General features: G+C 40.7%; 1 protein-coding gene and 1 pseudogene across 8 annotated transcripts in view; both read left to right on the forward strand.

Moving 5' to 3' along the window:
- The first annotated feature begins 426 nt into the window (after positions 1 to 426).
- The window catches only part of STAU2 (staufen double-stranded RNA binding protein 2), a 298,567-nt gene continuing 276,283 nt past the window's right edge, over positions 427 to 22,710 (forward strand). For 4 of the 8 annotated variants that reach the window (XM_065903630.1, XM_065903631.1, XM_065903635.1 and 1 more), the window contains exons 1-3: positions 1,089 to 1,165; positions 7,917 to 7,982; positions 10,474 to 10,528. Coding sequence is in view for 2 of the 8 variants with exons in the window: in XM_065903639.1 (XP_065759711.1) it covers positions 7,965 to 7,982 (18 nt within the window). In the remaining 6 variants the exon portion in view is untranslated. Of the gene's footprint in view, positions 501 to 1,019; positions 1,166 to 7,916; positions 7,983 to 10,473; positions 10,529 to 22,710 lie in introns of those variants that run through there. The other 4 variants (XM_065903639.1, XM_065903638.1, XM_065903633.1 and 1 more) reach the window with 4 other exon arrangements.
- On the forward strand, positions 16,941 to 22,175 carry LOC136145117 (very long chain fatty acid elongase 6 pseudogene; annotated as a pseudogene).

A 22,710-nucleotide genomic window follows, 5' to 3' on the forward strand; every position in this document is an offset into this window, starting at 1 on the left:
GTAATAATTCTATTTCTAGATGTACTTTATTACCAGATTATTTATGGTGCCATTTACTAAGTGGAGTGTTGGATTTCACGGGGCTTAACTGGGTTGAAGTTATCCAGACATCAGTAACCCACATCAAAACCAGGACGAATCAAGAAGTAATTCGAGTTTTCTGACGTTCTTGCCTCGACAATCTAGAATCTAGGGCACTATTCTAAGATGATCCTCCTCCGTTTTGATTCGAAAGATTTCTCTTTTCGTGATTTTTCCGGTCGAGAAGGCTGTCTGGCCACGCTGCGGCTCTTGGCGAGCAGGTGATTACTGATCACTAGTGTTTTCTGGGCGAGACAGTTGCGCTAACCCCCTCCCCTTCCCCCGCCCCCTCCTCCTCCCAGTCTGGAAAGGTGCAGGATCCGCTAAACCGTGCATCGCACAGCGGCGGCCGGAGCAGACGCGGGATGGTAGCTCGTCCCCAGCAGAGCAAAGGGGGGCAGCGAGAGAGCCTGGGGAAGGTACGGGCGGGGAGTCTGGGTGCAGACACCGCCGGGAAAGATCAGAGGGTCCATTGGGCGGGGGAGGCCTCAGTGGCCGAGTTGCAGGTGTGGACGAGGCTGCCCCAGGCCCACCCTTTGCAGCCGAGGGGGCGGGGAGCCGGGCCGCGGGGTCCCGGAGACTGCAGACAGGGCGCGATCCCCAGGCGCTCGCTCGACCCCGCTTTCTCAAGGACCCGGGGGACGGGGCCCTCGCTCCGGGGCCCGGCCTGCCGGCGCCAGCACCGCAGCGCCCGCGGCGGCCGCCACTGCGGCGCACTGCTGGCCGCCAGGGGGCGGGAGCTGCGCCGCGAACAATGGCCGTGCTCGGCCGCGGGCCGGCGAGAGGAGGAAGGGAGGGAGGGTCGGTGCCGGGCGCGCGGCGCAGGTCCGCGGGGGTTCGGGGGCGCGCGCGTGCGCGTGCCGGGCGGGCTGGGGGCGCGGGAGCGGCTGCGTCGGCGGGGGCGCGCGGCGCGGGCCCGGGAGGGCGCGGCGGGAGCGCCCGAAAGGCGGGCGGAGGCGGGGGGCGGGGAACCCGAGGGGTGGAAGCCGGCGGCGGCGGCGGCGGCGGCGGCGGCCGAGCGGGGTCAGTTCTCTGTAGCGTTTGCCAATGTTGAAGTCGTCTGCAAAGTGTCCCCGGCGAGAAGGTAAATACCCTCGTTGGGGGCGTGCGGGAGGCCCCGACTTCCGCCCCGCCGGCGGAGGAGACAGAGGGCGCTGGGGAGCCCTGCGGGTCCGCGGCGCGCGGCGAACCCCGAGAAGAGCGGCCCCTCGGCGGCCTCCCCTCCCCCGCGCCTTCCCTCCCTCCTCGGGCCCTCTCGGGGCGGGAGGGGGAGGGGAGGAGGATGGCGGGGGGCAGGGAGCCGGGGGGGACGTGAATGAATTGGGGGGGGCGAGTGTGGAGGGGGGTGGGACGACACAGGTGTCCAGAGGGGAGGAGCCGGGAGGGAGGCGAGGAGGCCGGCCCGAATGGATTGAGGGGGGCCGGTGGGTGAGGGGGAGCAGGGGCCCGGGAGGTGGGGGTCGTGGGGGGGCCCGGGGAGTGTGGGAACGGCCGGAAGAGGGGGCTGCGGGAAAGGCGGCGGCGCGGGAGGGGGAGGGGGAGGGTCCCTGCGGAGGGGAGGGCGGGGGGGGTCCATCCCTGGAGGGTCTGCCAGGAAGGGGCCCGGGGGGCGCGGGAGGGGCGGCGGGGCGGGGCGGGGGCGCGCCGGGGGCCGCGGTGCTGGCTATTTCTGTATAATGGGCAAGTGATGAAGACGTAAGGCTCCGAAACGGGGAAGGTAGGTGGGGCCGAGGGGGGCAGAATGTATCCTATGACACGCAAGTTGTGCCGCGGCTCCTGCGAACTACTACGGTGAGGGCTCGGCTCAGAGGGGTGGATGGCAGCTAGTGACCTTGCCGAGGTGAAGGGAGTTGGGCGAAGAGACAAAGATCGGTTACGGAATCCACCCGGAGAGGACGGAGCCTCCCGTCCTCGGGGGAGAGCCGGGCGCTGTGTGGATTGGGTCCAGGGGGGTGTTCCGCAGAGGCGATCGGGGAAACGCTTCAGCTAGGATCCTTCTGGAGAGGGGGCGGGGATAATGGCCTTGGGATCTGAAAGTCCCTGGAAATATGTGCAGAATTTTGCACTTGCGGAGAATTTTCTTTGGAAAGGATCTTTACTTGGCGTGACGCGTTTCCCGCCCCCCCCCCCCCCCTTCTCCAAAAGATTTAAATCTCCTTGGGTAGAGAAGGACCATTCAATTAGCGGAAGATAGTAAAGGATTTTAAGTTGTGTGGTTCCAGCAGAAAAGATGAGATGATCTTTTAAAGGTGTTTAACTGTTAGCTGAAAACCTTCAATTTTAATGTTTGATTTCACGATTTTGGGTAACTTTGAGCATTAATCACTTTTTCTGATGCATTCTTATGTTTTAAGAAAGCATGATGAATATTTGAAATCAAAACTGTGATGGGCACGCGGGATAATAGGAACCTTGTAGGAGAAAAGATTGCAACATTGCTCCTGGAGGCTATTTCTTCTCTGTCCTTGCTTTCTCAAGATGATTCACACATACCACGGTGTACTGAGCTGCAGTAGGAAAAAAAAAAAAATCTTGTTTAATAAAACCATCAAAATCCACATACTCTGCATCTCGATTGTTTTGTAATTTGGCAGGTTTTTAATTTTTCAGTTTGTATTTTATTGCAAACCAGAGATAACACATACCACTTGAATTGTAAATTTGCTGCATTTTGCAGCAGACCTATATTAAATTTGTGAAACTTAAACTATGTGATGTCTACGGTTTTGTCCTGCTATGTTTTCAACTTAAGGCACCGGTTGCCACATTCCATTCCATGGCAGTGTAGTTTGAAATTTATTCCTAAGTGATCATTAGTTGGTAGGACATGGTTCAGATTTCTTCACCCATCAGTACATTTTCTTTAAAAATCTGTGTTTTGTATTTGTGAAAATGTTGCTGTATAATCCAGGTTTGCACTGTTAACTTCAGATAGACTGCCATGTAATTTTTAAGTTACATTTTTTTATTTGGAAATAATTTCAAGTTTATGGAAAAATACCAAGAATAAGAATAATGCAAAGAGTATTCTTGTAACCTTAACTCAGAGTCACCTGTTACCATTTTACAATTTATCATTTACTTTCTTTCTGTCACACACGTGTTTTTTTCCTAGACCATTTGAGGATAAGTTATATACACCATAGTTCTTTACTCTGACATAATTCAGCCTGGAAGACCATGTAAATTTCATATTTTATCTTACTTGTCATGCTTGGAATAAAATTCTAGGAAGGAGAGGCTTGGTCTGGGTTTCAACAATGGATAAGACGATCAAAAGTATCTAAGCTACTTATCAGTTATTAGTATACAAACAGCATAGAAAGTGAGGTTGAGTGGTTTTTCTGTATTAGAATCAGGTTCTGGAAGTTATAATTGGCCAATGTGTTGGGTTTTTTCCCTCTGTAGTTAACCTCCTCTTTACATCTATTCCTCTGTCTTCTTTTCTTTTGTACACTTTGAGCAGTGGATATCGGATCACTTATGTGTACAGATCATAATAAAAGTCTAGATATTGCAAAATTGAGTTTTGTTGTTATTAGACTGAATAGTGGAGACATGCATGCTGTAATCAAATCACATCTAGATATATTCATACCTTTTCTAGATACTCAAGAAAACAATAGGTGTGTGTATAGAATTCATAATAATTATAACTTATATTTTTGTGTCATTGATTTTGAGTAAATTCCTGAAGTTCTATATAGGATCCTTGCCATTATTGTTTTAGAGATCAGGCCATTTGTTACAGGAATATTTTTAAGGAGTTGAGTCTTTATTTATAATTTAACATATAATGGAGGGAAGGGGACTTGGAACCAGACAAAACTGAGGTTTAATTCTAGTGATGTAACCATAGAGAAGTGACCCAACTTCTAGAAAAACAGGGATATCACCTACATCCCAAGGTGATGAGGATTAAATGAGGTAATATAAATATGGCAAAATATGGCACCTGATATTTAAAATTGGTGTCTGATAACTATTTCCTTTTTTATTTGGCTGGTAGTATGTATGTGGGTGTTTTCCCCTGGAATGGATCATGGAGTGAGACTTCTCTAGACTATATCATAGGTTCTTTGTTGTTGTTTAGTCGCTAAGTTGTGTCTGACTCTTGCAACCCCATGGACTGTAGTCTGCTAGGCTCCTCTGTCCGTGGGATTCTCCAGGCAAAAATACTGAAGTGGGTTGCCCTGCTCTCCTCCAGGGGATCTTTCCAACCCAGGGATTGAACCCAGGTCTCCTGCATTGGCAGGCGGATTCTTCACCACTGAGCCACCTGGGAAGCCTTCATAGTCTCTTGGGCACTGTTAAAATATGTACTAAGTTGTTCTGTTTTTCTTACAGAAAAATAGTTATTTGTGGTACTTTTGAAAAGAAATGAAAATGAAAAACTTTTTTAAAAACACTTTTTAAGAAGCCCATGAAATTTTTAGAGTAAGAAGCTTTGAGTTGGTATTTAGTTTTGTAGTGGTTTGGAATCTAAGAATGGGAATAGTAAATGTTTTTCTTTTCATGTTGTCAGATAAGACATTGAAGTGAGGGTTGCCTGTCGGTTGTGGGATAGGTGTCAATATAAGATGTTGTATAGATATAATAATTTAATAATGCCAATTTTATAAAGCAGGATTTAATTATTGAGAATTTTATAGATTTAATTTTGCACAGCTTTCAATTAATCAGATGAGCAGAATGTAATTCATAATACAGCGAGTGATAACAGCAGTACATTTCAGATTCTTGCTGGACCTTTAATTCTTCTCGAGTGGGAGGTCCTCTCCAGTTAGTGCTGCCTTGTCTCCATAAACCGTCCTGCCTGTTTTCATTTAGTAGCCTGGAATCTGGAACTGCATGTCCTAATGTGCCTGACAGGGTATCACCCTAGGGCATTTTTGGGACACGTGAATAGGTTTCTCTAAAAGTACATAGTTGTAATTGGAATGAATGGTAGCTGGAAACTTTTTGACAGACGATGGGAAGGTGGATTTTATGAAGCTGTAGGCAGTATAAAATGCTCTGCATTTTATTGATATGACTTGATATGTTCATCAGATTCTTTTAAATATAGGACAGTAGATGTGGCATGTCTTTAAAGAAGAAATGAAGTTTAAAGAGACGTGCTATGGTGGGCATTCCAGATTGTCCATGGAATAGTTGAAATCTTTATATTGGTATAAATCTAGTATAACTTGTTTGTGAAAAAAAGTTAAGTTCAGAGTTTTTATCCTGTGACTTCCCAGAGTGCTGTTACAGACAGATTGGCTTCATGTTTGAATTTCTATAGATCTTTATAATTGTGAAGGAAAGGCTTACAGAATTTTTAAAATTGTATGGTCAGTTTTGAGTGAATAGGTGCTTTTGTTTTTGCTTCTTCATAAAACTGCCTTTTGTACATCAGAAGATTAGAACTTCCCCTGTATTTTATTGTACCAGTTTCTCAGGATCAGCCACCAGTGTTGCCAGACTCTAATGTTGAAGAAACACATGCAGGTCTATAGATAAGCATTTTTAACTTTTAGAGGCATACATGAAATAGAAACAAAATGAGATTTTTTTAACTTTGGTAGGTTCTTATTAAATAATGTTAAATTCTGGGAAGTAAGGGATATTAGATCACTGAGATGCTTTTAGTAATTAATTCATATTTTAATGTCCAAATGAACTTTTTTTGATTAAAAAAAGAAATTGGTTTGGTTTGTAGTTTTACATATTGGTGGTGTATTTTAACACCATTTCACTAATGCTATACTTTTTAATGATTTTCTCTTGAATAAAATGTAAATGTTTGCGTTTCATAATATACCACTTTCTAGCATTAAGTATTTATTCATGTTGAACAGGGAATTGATTTTTTTGGGTTTGCCTAAATATATTAGTTAACACCTAAAGCATCATAGAATTATAGAACTTTAGAGTTGACCAGAACTGTCTTACTTATTGCCACATAACAAATTACACCAGGAATTAAGAATTTAAAACAGCAAATATTTATCATCCCCGTTTCTGTGAGTTAGAAATTTGGATGCAGCTTATCTGGGTGCCTGTGGCTCAAGGTCTCCTAGGAGGTTGCAGGTAAGCTGTTTCTGGGGCTGTGATCTCATCTGAAGGCTTGACTAGGGGAAGATCTGCTTCTGAGTCATTCATGAGACTCTTGGCAGGATTCAGTTCCTTGCAGTGTCTTGGACCAAACCTCAGTTTCTTTTGGGCTGTTGGCCCAAGGTGTCCCTCAGTTCTTTGCCACGTAGGTCTGTTTACAGGGCAGCTTACAATGTGGCAGCTGGCTTCCCACAGAGCAAACAGGTGAGAGAAGCAGAGCAGGTGACATGCAGGAGGGTAATGATGGTCTTTTTATAACTCAGTCTTGGAAATGGTAGCTTGTTATTGCTGCTTTCCTCTATTCATTAGAGGCTGCCTACCAGAGGACTTGGATTTGCTTTCTAAAAATTAAAAAAGAAGAAAATAGAAGCAAGAGAAAGAACTCTTAAGATGCACAAAGTAATTTACCAAGGCTCAAAAGGCGATCTCCTGAAGAGCTTGGACTAAAATGCAAATTCACTGGTACTCAGACCTTGTGCTATTTCTACAACATGCAGTTCTCTTGAAAAATATAAAAGCTGACATAGATGCTGAGGTCATTATTAGAAGAAATAATTGAAAACTTTCAAAGTCATTTTGAATTGACTCTAGTTTGTCATCTTGAAAAAATGGTAGTCAAATATATACATATACACACACATGCATATTCATATGGTGTCTGTATATACATATCTCAAGAACCTTTGCTTCAGAGGGAAAGTTCAGTATTAAAACTTTTTAGTATAAAAGTTTCTACACAAGTGATTGAATTTAACTTTTGCCCTATGTAAAAGTTGTGATAATTTTTTGGGGGGGACTGTAGATAATTTTTTGTCTAACTTCTCGCATTACAAGATCCATTTATTTATAAGTTTGGGTTTCCCTGCCCTTCATTGCTATCTTTCTTTTGGGTCATGGGAGTTGTGGGATCTTGTTTGATCCCTGGTAGTGAAACTATGGCACTGTGGCCGCTGCAGTGGAAGCACGGAGTCTTAACCCCTGGACTGCCAGGAGAGTCCCTGATATGTTTTTAAGTTGCGTGTAGAAGAGATTTGCCCCTGAAAATAATATGGCCATTGCAAGGAGTTCAGACCCATAAGGAAACAAATCCAAATGTAAGAAAGGGATGTGTCACAGTGGTGATTTTCTTTTTGAAAATGTTATATAAAATTATAATATGCATGCAGTCTTTCTGTAATGATATTAAAGCCAGAAACAGGGGAAAAAACTGGGTAGTTTACCAAGTGCTCTTCTCCATTCCACCTAAGAGAGTATGTATGTTACGTCTTCAGGCTTGGTTTATCTTATAGAGGATGGGAACAAAGCTATTTAAAACCTTACTGGAGCAAGGGAAGTATATATTAAATATTAATTGGAAACTTTTAGGTTGTTTTAACATCTTCTCTTTTGCTGAAATTGTTGTAAACTCTAGAACCAGAAGAGACTTCGTTCAGCCTAGATCTGCTCTATCCAGTATGGGAGCTACTCGCCACGTGTGGTTAAGTTTAAATAACAGTAAAGGAAGTTTAAAATTTATTTTCTCATTTGTTTTAGCCACAGTTCAAGTGTTCAATAGCCACATGTGGCTATCAGTTTGGACAGTGAAGATCTAGAATATGTTTATCATCGTAGAAGGTTCTACGCTGATCTAGATCTGCTCCATTATATATTTGATTTTGGTCACGAACATGTGTTTTAAGTGCTAATCATTGTGATCACCAACTAAGTTGAACTTTTATTTCTTCATTTTCGTTTTCTAGTTTTTGGAGCCGTGAGGGATACAGCACTTTGGTCAATATTGTTTTAACATGCTTCAGATAAATCAGGTGAGTGTGTGTTAAGGCATGTCACTCTTACATGGTGCTTGGGCCATAAAGCATTTTAACTCAGCTTTTCTATAACCACAACCTGACCACCACTTTATAGAGCAATTACGTATTGTATATTTGTCATAGGGAGACTGCAGGGCAGGTTGTATAAGAATTAGAGCAATAGTCCTGAACGCTGGTAAATTTTGAGTGTTAACAGCAGAAGGGTCGTCTGTTCTTTCTGATGTCACATCCCTCCAGGACTTGGTGTATTCAGGAGTCATGATCTAGCTTCAGTAGGTGGCAGTTTTGCAGACTGGAAGCACTTCTAGTGACAAATCTTGTGAAGTTGTTGTATCAGTGCTTTAAAAACAGATTCCTTTTTCTGGGGTGCTGGAGAATGCTAAAAGGAAGTACTCTGCTAAATAAACTATAGCATATAATGCTTTAGACTCACTGTAAGAAATAGTTTTCTTAGGTCTTGGCATTTCTCCAAGAACTTTATACATTTAATCTTACCCTTGCTGAACAAAAAAGGGTATTGTATCATAACTGTAATTTTAGAAAATTTTTTTCACATTTGCAAATCAAGAGAGGAGTAATTAATTTGACTGCAAGAAGAAATTACATTTTTTTGTGTGTGTGATTTGAGGGAGTAATACATGACCTCCCCACTAATCCCCGCTCCATGAAGTTCACCTTGCCTAAGAAATCTCCAGTTCCTCTGCCTCATGTACCATTTCTGAGTCAATGACTTCTAAGTTTATACCTCGTTGAGACCTCTTTTCTGAGCTCCAGACTTAGGGAGCAGTTACCAACTTGATCTCTTAGTGTGGATATATTTCTGCATCTCGGACTTTAATGTGTGCTAGGAAACAGTCTAAATGCTTCAGTGAAACTAGACTCTTTCAGGTCCTAGATTAAGCGTGGTGGTTCCTGCTTTCTCTCCCTGGACCTCTTCTCACTCTCCCCGCACCCGCCTCTTGCCCTGTGCTGGTTCAGTTGACTCACAGGCCTGGGATGTGCCCTCATAACACGCTGCCCTTTGATTTAATGACACTCTGACATTTGAAATTCTATTCAAATAGGCAATGTTAATTAACATCTGTCGTCCTTGTTACTTTGTTTACTGCTGAATCCCCGGGTCCTAGAACGGTTCTTACTGTCTGTGATGTTTACGTTATCTGCTGGATGAGTGGGTGAATGGTGCTAGGGTTCCCACTAAAGCAGGGAGATCTCCATTCTCGTCAAGAGTAGCCACAGTTGTGTTGTAAGTTTTGGTATTGTATGCTGCTGCTTCACGCAGATGCCATTAATGTAAATCTCTCCCTTATGCACAGTTGGGCTTTGATTTTCTCCTTGAATTAGGCAGTTTTCTTGTGTAGCAAATACGCTTTCCTCAAAGACGTTACTCACACAGGCTAAAGGGAATGGACCGTGCTTAAGGCTTCCCGTGCCTTCAGGGTTGCTGTCAAGTCCCACTGGCTGTGTTGATGGCGCTTTATGGGATGTGACTGACAAACTGCACTGTCGGTGTGAAGTTCCCCCTAAGTGACTGTGGATGCCTGCTATTAATTATATGGGTGCAATAATTCTACCGTAGATAGATAGAAGTTGTCATTTGTTTTATGTCAGACCACCTCATTGAAAATTATGGTTTATGGGTCAGTCCTAATGAGGATTTACTGACCCTCAGTGCTGCTGGTCGTGTTGAGCCAGGCCTTGCAGATAACAACTAGGCAATATTCTGCATGGCCACAGCAGTCCCCTGCAGTTTGGCTAGAAATTGTCCACAGTGCCAGGAGATAGACATGCTTTGCTTGTAACAAATAAGTATTTCTCAGCTCGCTTCAGGACCCTCTCGTTATTGATTAAGTTTTATCCTCCCAAGCTGTTCAAGTCTGAGAGAAAAAACTAAACCTAATTTGGAATAGTAGAAGTTATAGAGAACACTTCCTCTTTGGCCAAACCTAAAGTCACATTGAATTTTTAAACTTACAAGCGATTTTTATGTTTTATTATTTTTACGGTGACTGCTTTCGCATTAGAGAGTTCTCAAGATAAATGTGAAAAGGCATGAAAAGGCAATTGAAGCTGGCATCTTGCAGCAGTTGAGATTTTTCACTTTGTGATTTTCAGTAGTATCTTTAGGATTAGTAGATAAATTTTTATTTGGGAGGTCTTTTGTTTCTTAAAATGCCTGATTAGTACTAGCAAATTATTCCATGTGTGTTCCTAGAACTAATTCAAAACTAGAGTATTGAATACTGAGTTACCTGGTATCCTCTTTGATATTGTATCTAGCTGACATTATTGTTAGGGAACATAGGAATGTACCATGTTCTGCTGCCATAATGATACTTCTGCCTTTAAATTGTTCTTCTCATTTTTACTTTAACCTTTTAAAAGTGTGTGTTCTTATCCATTTACAACTCATGCAGAAAAATTAGGTGGTATAGATATGTAAAAAGGAAAAAAAATCACCAATAATTTCATTATTCTTTTACAGAAATAATCACTGCTAACATTTTGGGGTGTATACTTCTAAATTTTTTTCTATGCAGGTATGTTTTTATGTAAATATGTATTATTTAAAAAAACTGGGATTATGTAATACATAATACTCTGAAGTGATTTAATCCATAGTTTGGAAGTACTGAAATTTATTTAATCAAATCCTTATTGTTGGACAGATTTTATATTATAGTTAATGCCACCATGAGTGTTTTTTTATATACACCTGTATTCCTTTGTCCATGATTTTCTTGCAATTAATTATTAGAAATGGAAATACTATTCAAAGGAATATGCAGATTTTAAAGATATTTGATGCATAAATACCAAAAATACAAAATTATATATTAGAAGTTTATCAGAATGTCTGTTTCCTTATTTCTGGGACAAATTTTCTGTCTTTGTTAATCTGTCTGACAAAAAGTGATATTTTAATTTGAATTCCTATGATTTGCTTGTATTCTTCTGTGTTTTGGCTTTTGTGAATTGCTTATATGTTTTCACTGGCATCTTTATCTTTTTATTTGTAAAAATTCTTTGGATTATATCCCCTTCAGAATTTTCTAAGTTAGTCATTAGTTTATTTATTTTTTTTCATTCACCGTACTAAGAGTTTGGATCTTTCTTCCTGATGATTAATTACTAGCCCTTAGGGCTTCCTGGTGGCTCAGATGGTAAAGAATCTGCCTGCAATGCAGGAGACCCAGGTTCGATCTGTGGGTTGGGAAGATCCCCTAGAGAAGGACATGACAACACACTCCAGTGCTCTTGCCTGGAGAATTCCATGGACAGAGGAGCCTGGTGAGCTATAGTCCATGGGGTTGGGAAGAGTCGGACATGACTGAGTGACTAACCCTTTTACTTTGAGGGAAAGGAAACCATTTGAACATTAAGCTGCAGCAAATATAAGTTGAGAAGCCACATGTGCTGTGAAATGATACTTGAAAATTAGTGACCGAAATAGGGCAAATGTTTTCGGATTAGTTGGCGAGGCACACTTGACTGGGCAGTGTGTTCCAAGGGGTTGGGAAGTCTGTGTTAGGCAGCCGTAGCATTGGGAGAGCCCAGCAGCAGGGTTTATAGAAGTCCAAAGTGGTGATTCCTTCTAAAGAGCTTTGGTAGTTGCTGTTGGGAACATGGAAGCCAAGGGGAAGCTTTAAGGCCTGATTCAAGTGAAGTAGGAGAATAGGGAGGACAAAATAGAGTTCCAGTGCCAGAAAAGTAGAGAATCTTGTAGAACAAGAGGGAGCCAGGTATTATATAGAAAGAATAAAGTTGTATCAAGGTATACTGTAAAGTGTAAAGCCAGGGTTTGGTCATTAAGAAACAAAAGGTCTAAAGTTTAAGGGATAATGATAGTATCCCACAGGTCTGTTGTGAGGAGTAATTGGGATAACAAAAATTACTATGACTGGTATGGTTGCTGTTGTTGTTCTGGAGATTGTTGAGAAAGGAGGGCAGATGTTTAAGTTGGTCAACAGAGTAAGTAATTGTGTGGGGGAGTGAAGCGCTTGAATGTTTCTCAAGGCAGGTCAGCTACAAGTGCTCTCCTCCTCCTTACCATATGCCCCAGAACTGTCCTTTTCACTTAAAAGCTGCTGGTACTTACTCTGAGTTATTTTTCTTCCAAGTCTGGCTTTGGAGTAGGGTCTACAACCTGCCCATCCCTTTTTAAAGTCATAGGATGCAGTTTACAGTTAGGGGATTAAAAAAAAGTAGTAATCACCGGGAGGTTAAAATGTTTAAGAAGGATTTTGGCTTTCTGCCATGCTGGCATAACAGGATTTGTCCTCTGGATAGCCAGCTTCCAAGATAGCCCCCAATGATCTCTGCCACCCTTGTGTTAATCCTCTGTCAGGTCTGGCCAATAGGATATGGTAGAAGTGATGGATCATTTCCAAGGATGGGTTATAAAAGACATTATGGAAGACTTCCCTGGCAGCCCAGAAGACTGTGTGCTCCCACTGAGGTTGCACAAGTTCAGTTCTGGTGAGAAACTGAGATCCTGCATGCTGCGGAGTGTGGCCCCCAAAAGGAAAAAAAGAAGTTTCTCTTCTCTCTCCCTCTGTGTCACCCTGCATTGCTCACTCAGAGTAGTTAGCTGCCATGTTGTGAATAGCTCACTGGAGAGCCCACATGGTGAGAAATTGAGGTCTCCTGCCAACAGCTAACAAGGAACTGAGGCCTCTAGCTTACGTTGTGTAACTGAGGCTTTTTGGAAGCAGGTCTTCTAGCCCTTGTGAAGCTTCCATACCAGAGACTGCTGGCCCACCAACGTCTTGACTGCAGCACCATGAGACATTCTGAGCTAGAACTACTAAGCCAAGCTGCTCCTTGATTGCTGAACCTTAGAAAGTAGATTTAAAAAATGCTTATTTTTTAAGCCACTAAGTTTAGGGTAATTTGTTATGCAGCAATAATATACTCCTGCTTACAAAACTTGAGAGAATATATATATATGTGTGTGTGTGTGCGTATATATATATACATATATATATATATGTGAATATATGTGAGCAATGGTTTTTAGACATTGGATGACAGGTGGCAACAGACTGTGATCCCTAGGAGAATAGAAACAAATGAAGTAAGCCCTTCTATTGCAGTAGTTTATAACAGAGCCAAGAGGTTGTTTGTATACTGCAGTAGAAGGAGGAGGAATCAAAACAGAACCAAATTTTGTTGAGATTAGGAAACAAAGATAAGAGTTTGGGAAGGCCAAGGTAGTTAGAATTGTAGGTCAGAGTACCAGAGAGAAGGGAGCTGTGGGAAGAAGTAGCAAATATATAATTAAGAGTGCAGTCAAGGCTGCAGTCCATGGACACAGCTGAGCGACTTCACTTTCACTTTTCACTTCACGCATTGGAGAAGGAAGTGGCAACCCACTCCAGTGTTCTTGCCTGGAGAATCCCAGGGACGGGGGAGCCTGGTGGGCTGCCATCTCTGGGGTCGCACAGAATCAGACACGGCTGAAGCGACGCAGCAGCAAGCATGTATGCATTCTAGAGAGCTGCAGAGGGTTCTTCTTGAGTCTTTGGCTCGGTTCTGATCTGTAGATGCATGACAGGACCTAATCAAAGTCAGGAAAAGAACTGCTGGAGGCCAGTAAGAAAAGAACTTCTGGAGCTCACACGAAGCTGGGAATAGTTTGTGTTTCCACTGTCTAGTTTATAAAGACCTTGTAATACACAGGGTATTGGAAAGTCTTCAGAAGACTCCAAGTGATCCCAGTAATTTAACTGTGCACCACAACAAAGTCCAAAGCTATATAGAGGAATGCCGCACAATCCAGAACCTCACATGTAAAATTCACAGTGTTTGTCAACCAAAATTAAAATGCTTGCCTCACCTTGAATAAGGGATAAAACATCTAGACAGAAGATCAGTAAGGACACAGAGGACATGAACAGCACTATAAACTAATTAGACTTAATGGACATATAAAAAGCATTCAGCAATATCAGAATACAGATTCTTACCAAGTGTACGTAAAGCATTCTCCAGGAATAGGCCATAGGTTAGGTCACAAAACAAACCTCAGTATGTTTTGAAAGATTGAAATCATACAGGGTATCTTCTCTGGTCATAGCGGAATAAGGCTAGAAATCAATGGCAGAAAGAATACAAAAAAAATCACAAATATGTGGAAATTAAACAACATACTCTTAAACAGCCAACAGATCAAAGGAGAAATCATAGGGTAAATAAGCAAATAATTAAGGACAAATGAAGGTTGTATATTGTCACCCTGCTCATTTAACTTACATGCAGAGTACATCATGTGAAATGCTGGGCTGGATGAAGTACAAGCTAGAATCAAGAGTGCCAGGAGATATAATCAATAACCTCAGATATGCAGATAACACCATCCTAATGGCAGAAAGCAAAAAGCCACTAAAGAGCCTCTGATAAAGGTGAAAGAGGAGAGTGAAAAAGCTGGCTTCAGACTCAGCATTCAAAACACTAGGATCGTGGCGTTCAGTCCCATCACTTCATGGCAAACAGATGGGGAAAAATGGAAACAGTGATAAACTTTTTTTTATTGGCCTCCAGAATCACTGTGGACAGTGACTGCAGCCATGAAATTAAAAGACATTTGCTCCTTGGAAGAAAAGCTATGACAAATCTATACAGTGTATTTAAAATCAGTGACATCACTTTGCTGACAAAGGTCCATATAGTCAAAGCTATGGTTTTTCCAGTAGTCATGTACGGATGTGAGAGTTTGACCATGAAGAAGGCTGAAGTGCTGAAGAATTGATGCTTTTGAACTGTGGTACTGGACAAGACTCTTGAAGAGTCCCTTGAACAACAAGGAGATCAAATGAGTCAATCTTGAAGGAAATCAACCCTGAATATTCATTGGAAGGACTGATGCTGAAGCTCCAATACTTTGACCACCTGATGTGAAGAGCCAATGCATTGGAAAAGACCCTGATGCTGGGAAAGATTGAGGGCAGGAGGAGAAGAGAGTGACAGAGGATGAGATGGTTGGATGGCATCACTGTCTCAATGGACATGAGTTTGAGCAAGTTCCAGGAGACAGTGGTGGACAGGGAAGTCTGGTGTCCTGCAGTCCATGGGGTTGCAAAGAGTTGGATATGACTGAACACCTGAACAACACAGACAAATGAAAATTAAAATACAGTATACTATAACTTAAGGGATTCAGTAAAAGCAGTACTCAGTGGGAAATTGATAGCAGTAAACACCTACCTTTAAAAAGGACAATCTCAAACAAATAACCTAACTTTTCACTTTGAGAAAACCAGAAAAAGAGTAAATTAACCCAAAGCTAGCTGAAGAAAGAAAATAATAAAGGTTAAAGTGGAGATAAAATAGAGAATGGAAAGCAATATAGAGAATCACTGAAACTAAAAGTTGGTTCTTTGCAAAGATCAGCTAAACTGACAAGCTGGACTGACAAAAAAAGCAAAGATAGATATAACAAAAATCAGAAATGAAAGTGGGGATATTACCATGACCTTAAAGAAGTAAAAGAATTATTAGAGAGTACGATGGCATATAATACAGTTGTATGCCAACGAATTGGATAACCTACATAAATGGACAGATTTCTAGAAACACAGATTATCAAAGCAGGCTTAAAAAGAAATAGAAAATTTCAACAGACCTATTAGAAGTAAACAGATTCAATCAGTTGTTGTTTTTTTTTTAAATCCCTCCCAAACAAAGAAAAGTCCAGAACTAGATGGCTTCACTAATGAATTCTACCAAACATTTAAAGAAGAATTAACACCAATCCTTCTCAGACTTTTCTAAAACATGGGAGAGAAGGGAATACTTCCTAATTCATTCTATAAAACCAGTATTACTCTGATATTAAAGCCAAAACAAAGGCACCATGAGGAAAAAAAACTGCAAATCAGTATTCATTATGAATATAGATGTAAAAAGTCCTCAACAAAATGCTAACAAACTAAATCCAACAATGTATTTAAAGGATTGTATACCACAGCCAAGTGGAATTTACTCCAGGAATGGTTCAACGTAGGAAAATCAATCAATATAATCCACTACATTAATAGACAATGGAAAGCCACACCACACACATGATCACCTCCTGTGTGATTACAGAAAGCACTTGATAAAATTCAACACCTGTTCATAATAGAAACACTCAAAAACTAGGAATAGAGGGGCACTTCTTCAGCATGATAAAGGGCATTTATGGAAAGCTCACAGATAGAATCCATTTTAATGTTGAAAGACTAAAAAGTTCTCCTTATATTCAGGAACAAGATAGGGATGCTTGTTCTTATCCCTGCTATTCAGCATTGTACTGGAAGTTATTGCCAGAGTAATTAGACAAGAAAAAGAAATAAAAGACATCCAAATCTGGAAGGAAGAAGTAAAACCATTTCTATTTGCAAATGACATGTGGCATGTATATAGAAAATCCCAAAGAATCTATGAATAAAAACAAAAAACAGAGCTAATGAATTCAGAAAAGTTGCAGTACAAGATGATACAAAATAGTTCTGTTTCTCTCTACCAGCACTATAGAATCCAAAAAGGAAATTCAGAAAACAGTTCCATTTATAACAGCATCCAGAAGCGTACAGAAATTGAAATACCTGTACTCTGAAAACTATATAACAGTGTTGGAAGAAATTAAAGAAGACTCAAGTAAATGGAAAGATATTTTTTGTTTATGGATTGGAAAACTTGGTATTGTTAAGATGGCAGTACTATGCAAAACTGTGTACATACTTAGTATAAGGTCTATCAAAATTCCAGTGACCTTTATCGCAGAACTTGAAAAACTGATCTTCAACTGCTTATAGAATTGCAGTGGGCCCAAATAGCCAAAACAATCTTGAAAGAAGACAGAGTTGAACGGCTCATGCATACTCCATTTCAAAACATACTGTAAGTCTACAATAACCAAAACTGTGGTTCTGGCATAAAGAAGGAGGACCAGACTAAGACCGCAAGGCATTCCTTTCCTCCTACGGTGGATGCGGACGCCGGGAGGAGGAGAGTCCTGGAGAGAGGAGCTGCGAGCGGAGGCGCAGAGAACACGTAGCGACTCCGATCAGCCCCAGTGAACATGAGAGTGTTGACTCTACAAGAATATGAATTCGAAAAGCAGTTCAACGAGAATGAAGCCATCCAGTGGATGCAGGAAAACTGGAAGAAATCTTTCCTGTTTTCGGCTCTGTATGCTGCCTTTGTCTTTGGTGGTCGGCACCTAATGAACAAACGGGCGAAGTTTGAACTGAGGAAGCCATTAGTGCTCTGGTCTCTGACCCTTGCAGTCTTCAGTATATTCGGTGCTCTTCGAACTGGTGCTTATATGGTGTACACTGTGATGACCAAAGGCCTGAAGCAATCAATTTGTGACCAGGGTTTTTACAATGGACCTGTCAGCAAATTCTGGGCTTATGCATTTGTGCTAAGCAAAGCACCCGAACTAGGAGATACAATATTCATCATTCTGAGGAAGCAGAAGCTGATCTTCCTGCACTGGTACCACCACATCACTGTGCTCCTCTACTCCTGGTACTCCTACAAAGACATGGTCGCAGGGGGTGGTTGGTTTATGACGATGAACTTTAGCGTGCACTCTGTGATGTACTCTTACTATGCCTTGCGAGCGGCGGGCTTCCGCGTCTCCCGGAAGTTCGCCATGTTCATCACCTTGTCCCAGATCATTCAGATGGTGATAGGCTGTGTCATTGATTACCTGGTCTTCCAGTGGATGCAGCATAACCAGTGTCACTCCCACTTTCAGAACATCTTCTGGTCCTCACTCATGTACCTCAGCTATTTTGTGCTCTTCTGCCACTTCTTCTTTGAGGCCTACATCGGCAGCAAGATGAGGCAAGCGAGGAAGGCTGACTAGTGTCGGGACTGAGGAGGAAGCCGTAGCTCAGGGTCATCAAGAAAAACAACAGACAAAAGAAAATGGCACAAGGAATCACATATGGTGCAGCTAAAACAAAACAAGACATATGAGCAAACACACAACCCAAGGCAGCTTAGGGATAATTAGGTTGACTTAACCCCATAAGTTAGTGATCCTTTTTGGGTGAGGACTCACTGAATACACCTCCATCTCAAAGGACTGCTGCTGGAAGACCCCATTCCCTCTTTATCTGTCAACTCTAGGACAAATGAGAGCGAAGTGGGCCGGAGGCAGAGAGAGAGAGAAGGCAAACAAGCTATTAACAGTACATGGAAAAAATGCGTTTACTAAGTGTTAAATTTCTCTGAGGATCAAAGTTTACTTAAAAACCACGTGAGCACATGCATACAATCCTTTCTAATCTTTTTGACACTAAAGTGGAGCCAACAGAAAAAGTAAAAACAGAAGAGACATGGGGTGTATATCTAGAATAACGCTTTTGCAAAATTGAAAGTACTTTTTAAGAAAGGTTACTGGTTGTAGCCCCCATGAGAAAAGATGTCTTAATCACCTCCTGAGAAAACAGATGATAAACTATATGTCAACTAAGAGAAAGACTCGTTCCCCTTCATAGCACAGCCTTAGCCTAGTGAGTTCACCATAACAAAATGAGGCACAATATTTTCCCAGGGCTCTCCCCGGGAGGAAGGAGGCAGTGCAGCCCGACTCCTGAAAGGGCAGCTCCAATCTCAGCATTTCTGATAGTTTTTTCCTACCCCTAAATGAGGTAGGACACAGCATCCTTTGTTCAGTTGCCTTGGGCTTTCAAACAGAAGAATAAGTATAGAATAGAAAACAGACAACTCAACCAAATTATTTGAAAAATAGACTCTTACCTGTAAAAAGTTGCGGCCCTATACCGAAGTTTTTGGGAAAGATCAATGAGCCGAAGATCAATATGAGAGACAATGAGTACGCCCCTCCATAGTTGACTCCACACATAACTTTCCAAATGAAACCCTGCGGTACAGTCCATATTTTCTATATTTTTGTGAATTTCACACAGCAGCCCACAGGGCTCTCCTTGATCTTGGGTGAACACTGTGTTTCTGCATCATCTGCCTTTGCTGAAGCAATGCAGAGGTGTTTAAAGTGCCCTCTGCTGGTCAAGCAGAGATACTTTGACAAACACACTTCATGGCAAGTTGGGCTGAACAGTTGACACACAAAGGGCCCCTTAGAGACTTATTCAAATTTTAAAGGATATAAAGTATCCAACATATTTTTGGCCAAATCAGAAGACATTCTTCCTACTTTGAGTCAGCTTCAGAAATTTTTTGAAAAGGGACTTATGCTCTGGAATTCAGAAAATCAACTTATTAAGAGCCATATTCTTTAAAAAAAAAAAAAAAAAAAAAGCTAGATACTATAATATCTGTAATATTTCAGTCCTTTACAAGCCAAATAAATGTGTAAACATTCCTGTATTTCAAAGAAGCAATTATGTCAAGTTGTTCAATGTGATATAATAGTATTCTAATTGGTTATATAGCTTAATGATTAGACAAACTAGATAAAAATTAGGGGCTACTACACTGCATAGATTAGACATGCATAACCACACACATATACACACAGAGGTGAGGTCCACTGAACTTTAAAGCCCAAATAAATAGAAACATATTTTCTGGCTAGCAGAAAAAGAAGCCGTTTAGCTTTCTTGCTTTGGGTGTGTACAGAAAAGGGATTTTTCAAATTATTTTTATATTATTTTAGCTTTAATTGTACCGTCATTCATGAAACAGAGCTGCTCTGCTTCTCTGTCAGAGATGACAAGGGCTTTCTCAGCATCTCGTCTATGTGTGGAATTGAAAAGAATAAAGTTTTATTCCATTCTGAAAAAAAGAAAAAAAAAAAAAAGAAGGAGGACCAATGGAATAGAATTGAGAGGCTAGAAATAAGCTATTATGTATATGACCCACTGATTTTTGACAAGATTGCCCCAAACCACACAGTGCAGGAAAGAACAATATCATCAATAAGTAGGAGTTCTAAGACAAGTGGATATTGATATGCAAAAGAATAAACATGGACCCCTATCTCACACCACATACAAAAATTAACTCAAAATGGATCAGTGACATAAATATAAGAACTATAATTCTTATAACTCAACAATAAAAAGAAACCCAACTGAAATGGGTAAAGGCCTTGAATAGATAGTTCTCCAAAGAAAATGTACAAATGACCAACATGTACGTGAACAAAAATACTCAGCCTCATTAGTAATTACGGAAATGCGAGTGAAAACCACCATGAGTATCCTTTCTTGCTCTCTAGGGTGGCTGGAATCAGAGAGACCGGCGATAACAAGTGTTAGTGATGTTGTGGAGGAAGCAGAACACTTGTACTATACTGGTGGGAATATAAAGTGTTTTATTTTCTGTAGAAAACAGTTTGGGATTTCTTTAGAGTGTTTAACATAATATTGTCATGCAGTTCCACTCCTAGATATATACCCCAGAGAATTGAAAACAGTTACTCAAATATATGCACACACACATTCATATTAACACTATTTATAATAACTAGATGATATAAACAGCCCAAATGAATGGATGAATGGGTAAACAAATTGTGGTACATACACACCATAGAATATTATTTATCTGTAAGAAAAGATGACATACTGATATGTGGTATAATGTGATGCTCCTCAAAACCCCTTTGCTAAGTGAAAGAAGTCAAACAGTAGAGTCACATGTTATCTGATCCCATTTACATGAAATATCTAGAATAAGTAAATCTATAGAGACACAGTGCAGATTGGTGGTTGCCAGGTCCTGGGGGGTAAGGAAAGAAGAGGAATAACTGCCTAGTGGGTATGCAGTTTATTTCGGTGTGGTAAAAACGTTTTGAAACTAGTTAGAGGTGATGGTTGCACGACATTGTGGCTGTACTAATGCCCCTGATGTCTTCATTTTGAAATGGCTAATTTGATGTTATGTCACTTTCATTTCTATTAGAAAATTAAAATGCTTGCAAAGAAGCATGAGAATATAACCCATAACCAGGATTAAAAAAAAAAAAAAAACCCTCTAGAAAGAGACCCAGAAATGACAAAGATGATTGATTTGGCAGACAAAACTGTAAAAAGAGTTGCTATTAATAATGCTGTCAGTGTTCAGGAAGGTAGAGGAAAATAGGAAAATGATGAGAATATGAATAAAAGGTATGAGAGTAGACTTAAAAGGGAATTTTAGAAATGAAGAATGCAATATCTGAAGTAAAACATACTTGATGGAATTAATAGCAGACACTGTAGAAGAAAAGGTAAGTGAGCTAGAATATGTAGGGAATAGCAACTAACCAAAATGAAGCAAAGAGTGAAAAGAGAGAAAAAAAATGAACAGAGCATCTGTGAGCTGTTGGATGACATCATAAGTCTAAGATAAATTAACTAGATGTTCAGGAGAAGGGAGGGGGAACAGGAAAATATTGACCAAATAATGACTTTTCCATTAAATATTACAGAAAAATCGAAACCAACTTTTTGGTCAATCCAGTATAAACTTCATAGATGTGTAAAGCTCAGTGAATCTAATTTGAGAGAAACAATGTTCAAATGACTGAAATTAGTGATAGTAAAGGGAAATCTTCAAATGAGTCAGGGGGGAGAAAAAGACATTATATATAGAGAAATAGAGATGAGGATGACAGAGTTTTTGTTGGAATGTACAAGCCAGAAAAGAGTGAAGTGACGTTTTAAACATACCATAAAATACTTGTCAACCTTGGATTCTGTTCCCTCTGAGAATGTTTTTTAAGAAGTCACTTGTCATACAAAAGAACTTACTACAAAACAGACTCACAGACATAGAAAACAAATTTATGGTTACCAAATGGAAAAGGTAGGGGAAGGATGAGTTAGGAGTTTGGAATTAACAGATACACGCTACTGTGTTTAAAATAGATAAATAACAAGGCCCTACTGTATAACACAGGGAACTGTATTCTATATCTTGTAATAACCTATAATTGACAAGAATCTGATGAATATACGTGTATATTTTTTGTAAACCACTTTGTTGTACACCCAAAGCTAACAGAATATTGTAAATCAACTATTCTTCAATAAAAATATACTCCAGAGGAAATGAAAAAGAAGTGACTCTTTTGTTTAAAATTAATTATTATGAAATATTCAGTATACAACACAGAATTTAACATTTTAACTATTTTTAAGTCTTGTTATAGAGTTGTTAGGTTTTATCTGACTCTCTTGTGACCCCATGGACTGGAGCTCACCAGACTCCTCTGTCCATGGGATTTCCCAGGCAAGAATACTGGAGTGTGTTACCATTCCCTTCTCCAGGGGACTTTCCCAGCCTAGAAATTGAACCCACATCTCCTACATTGGCAGGTGGATTCTTTACACTGAGCTACCAGGGAAGCCCATTTTTAAGTGTATAGTGACATTAAGTACACGAACAGTGTTATGCAACCATCACCATTATCCATCTGCAGAGATTTTGATATTCCCAGACTGAACTCTGTACCCATTAAAGCACTAATTCCCCATTCTTCAATCCATCAGCCCCTGTCAACCACCATTCTACTTCTGTGTATGAATTTGACTACTCTAGATATCTCATATAAGTGGAATTGTACAATGTTTGTCCTTTTGTGACTGGCTTAGTTTACTTAGCATAATGTGATTCATGTCATACCATGTGTCACAATTTCATTGTTAAGGCTGAATAATACTCTGTTCTATGTGTATACCACATTTTGTTCATTCATTTGTCAATAGATATTTGGGATGTTTCCACCTTTTGGCTATTTGAATAATACTGCAGT

Source organism: Muntiacus reevesi, chromosome 12, assembly GCF_963930625.1.
Source record: "Muntiacus reevesi chromosome 12, mMunRee1.1, whole genome shotgun sequence".
Classification (NCBI taxonomy): Eukaryota; Metazoa; Chordata; class Mammalia; order Artiodactyla; family Cervidae; genus Muntiacus; species Muntiacus reevesi.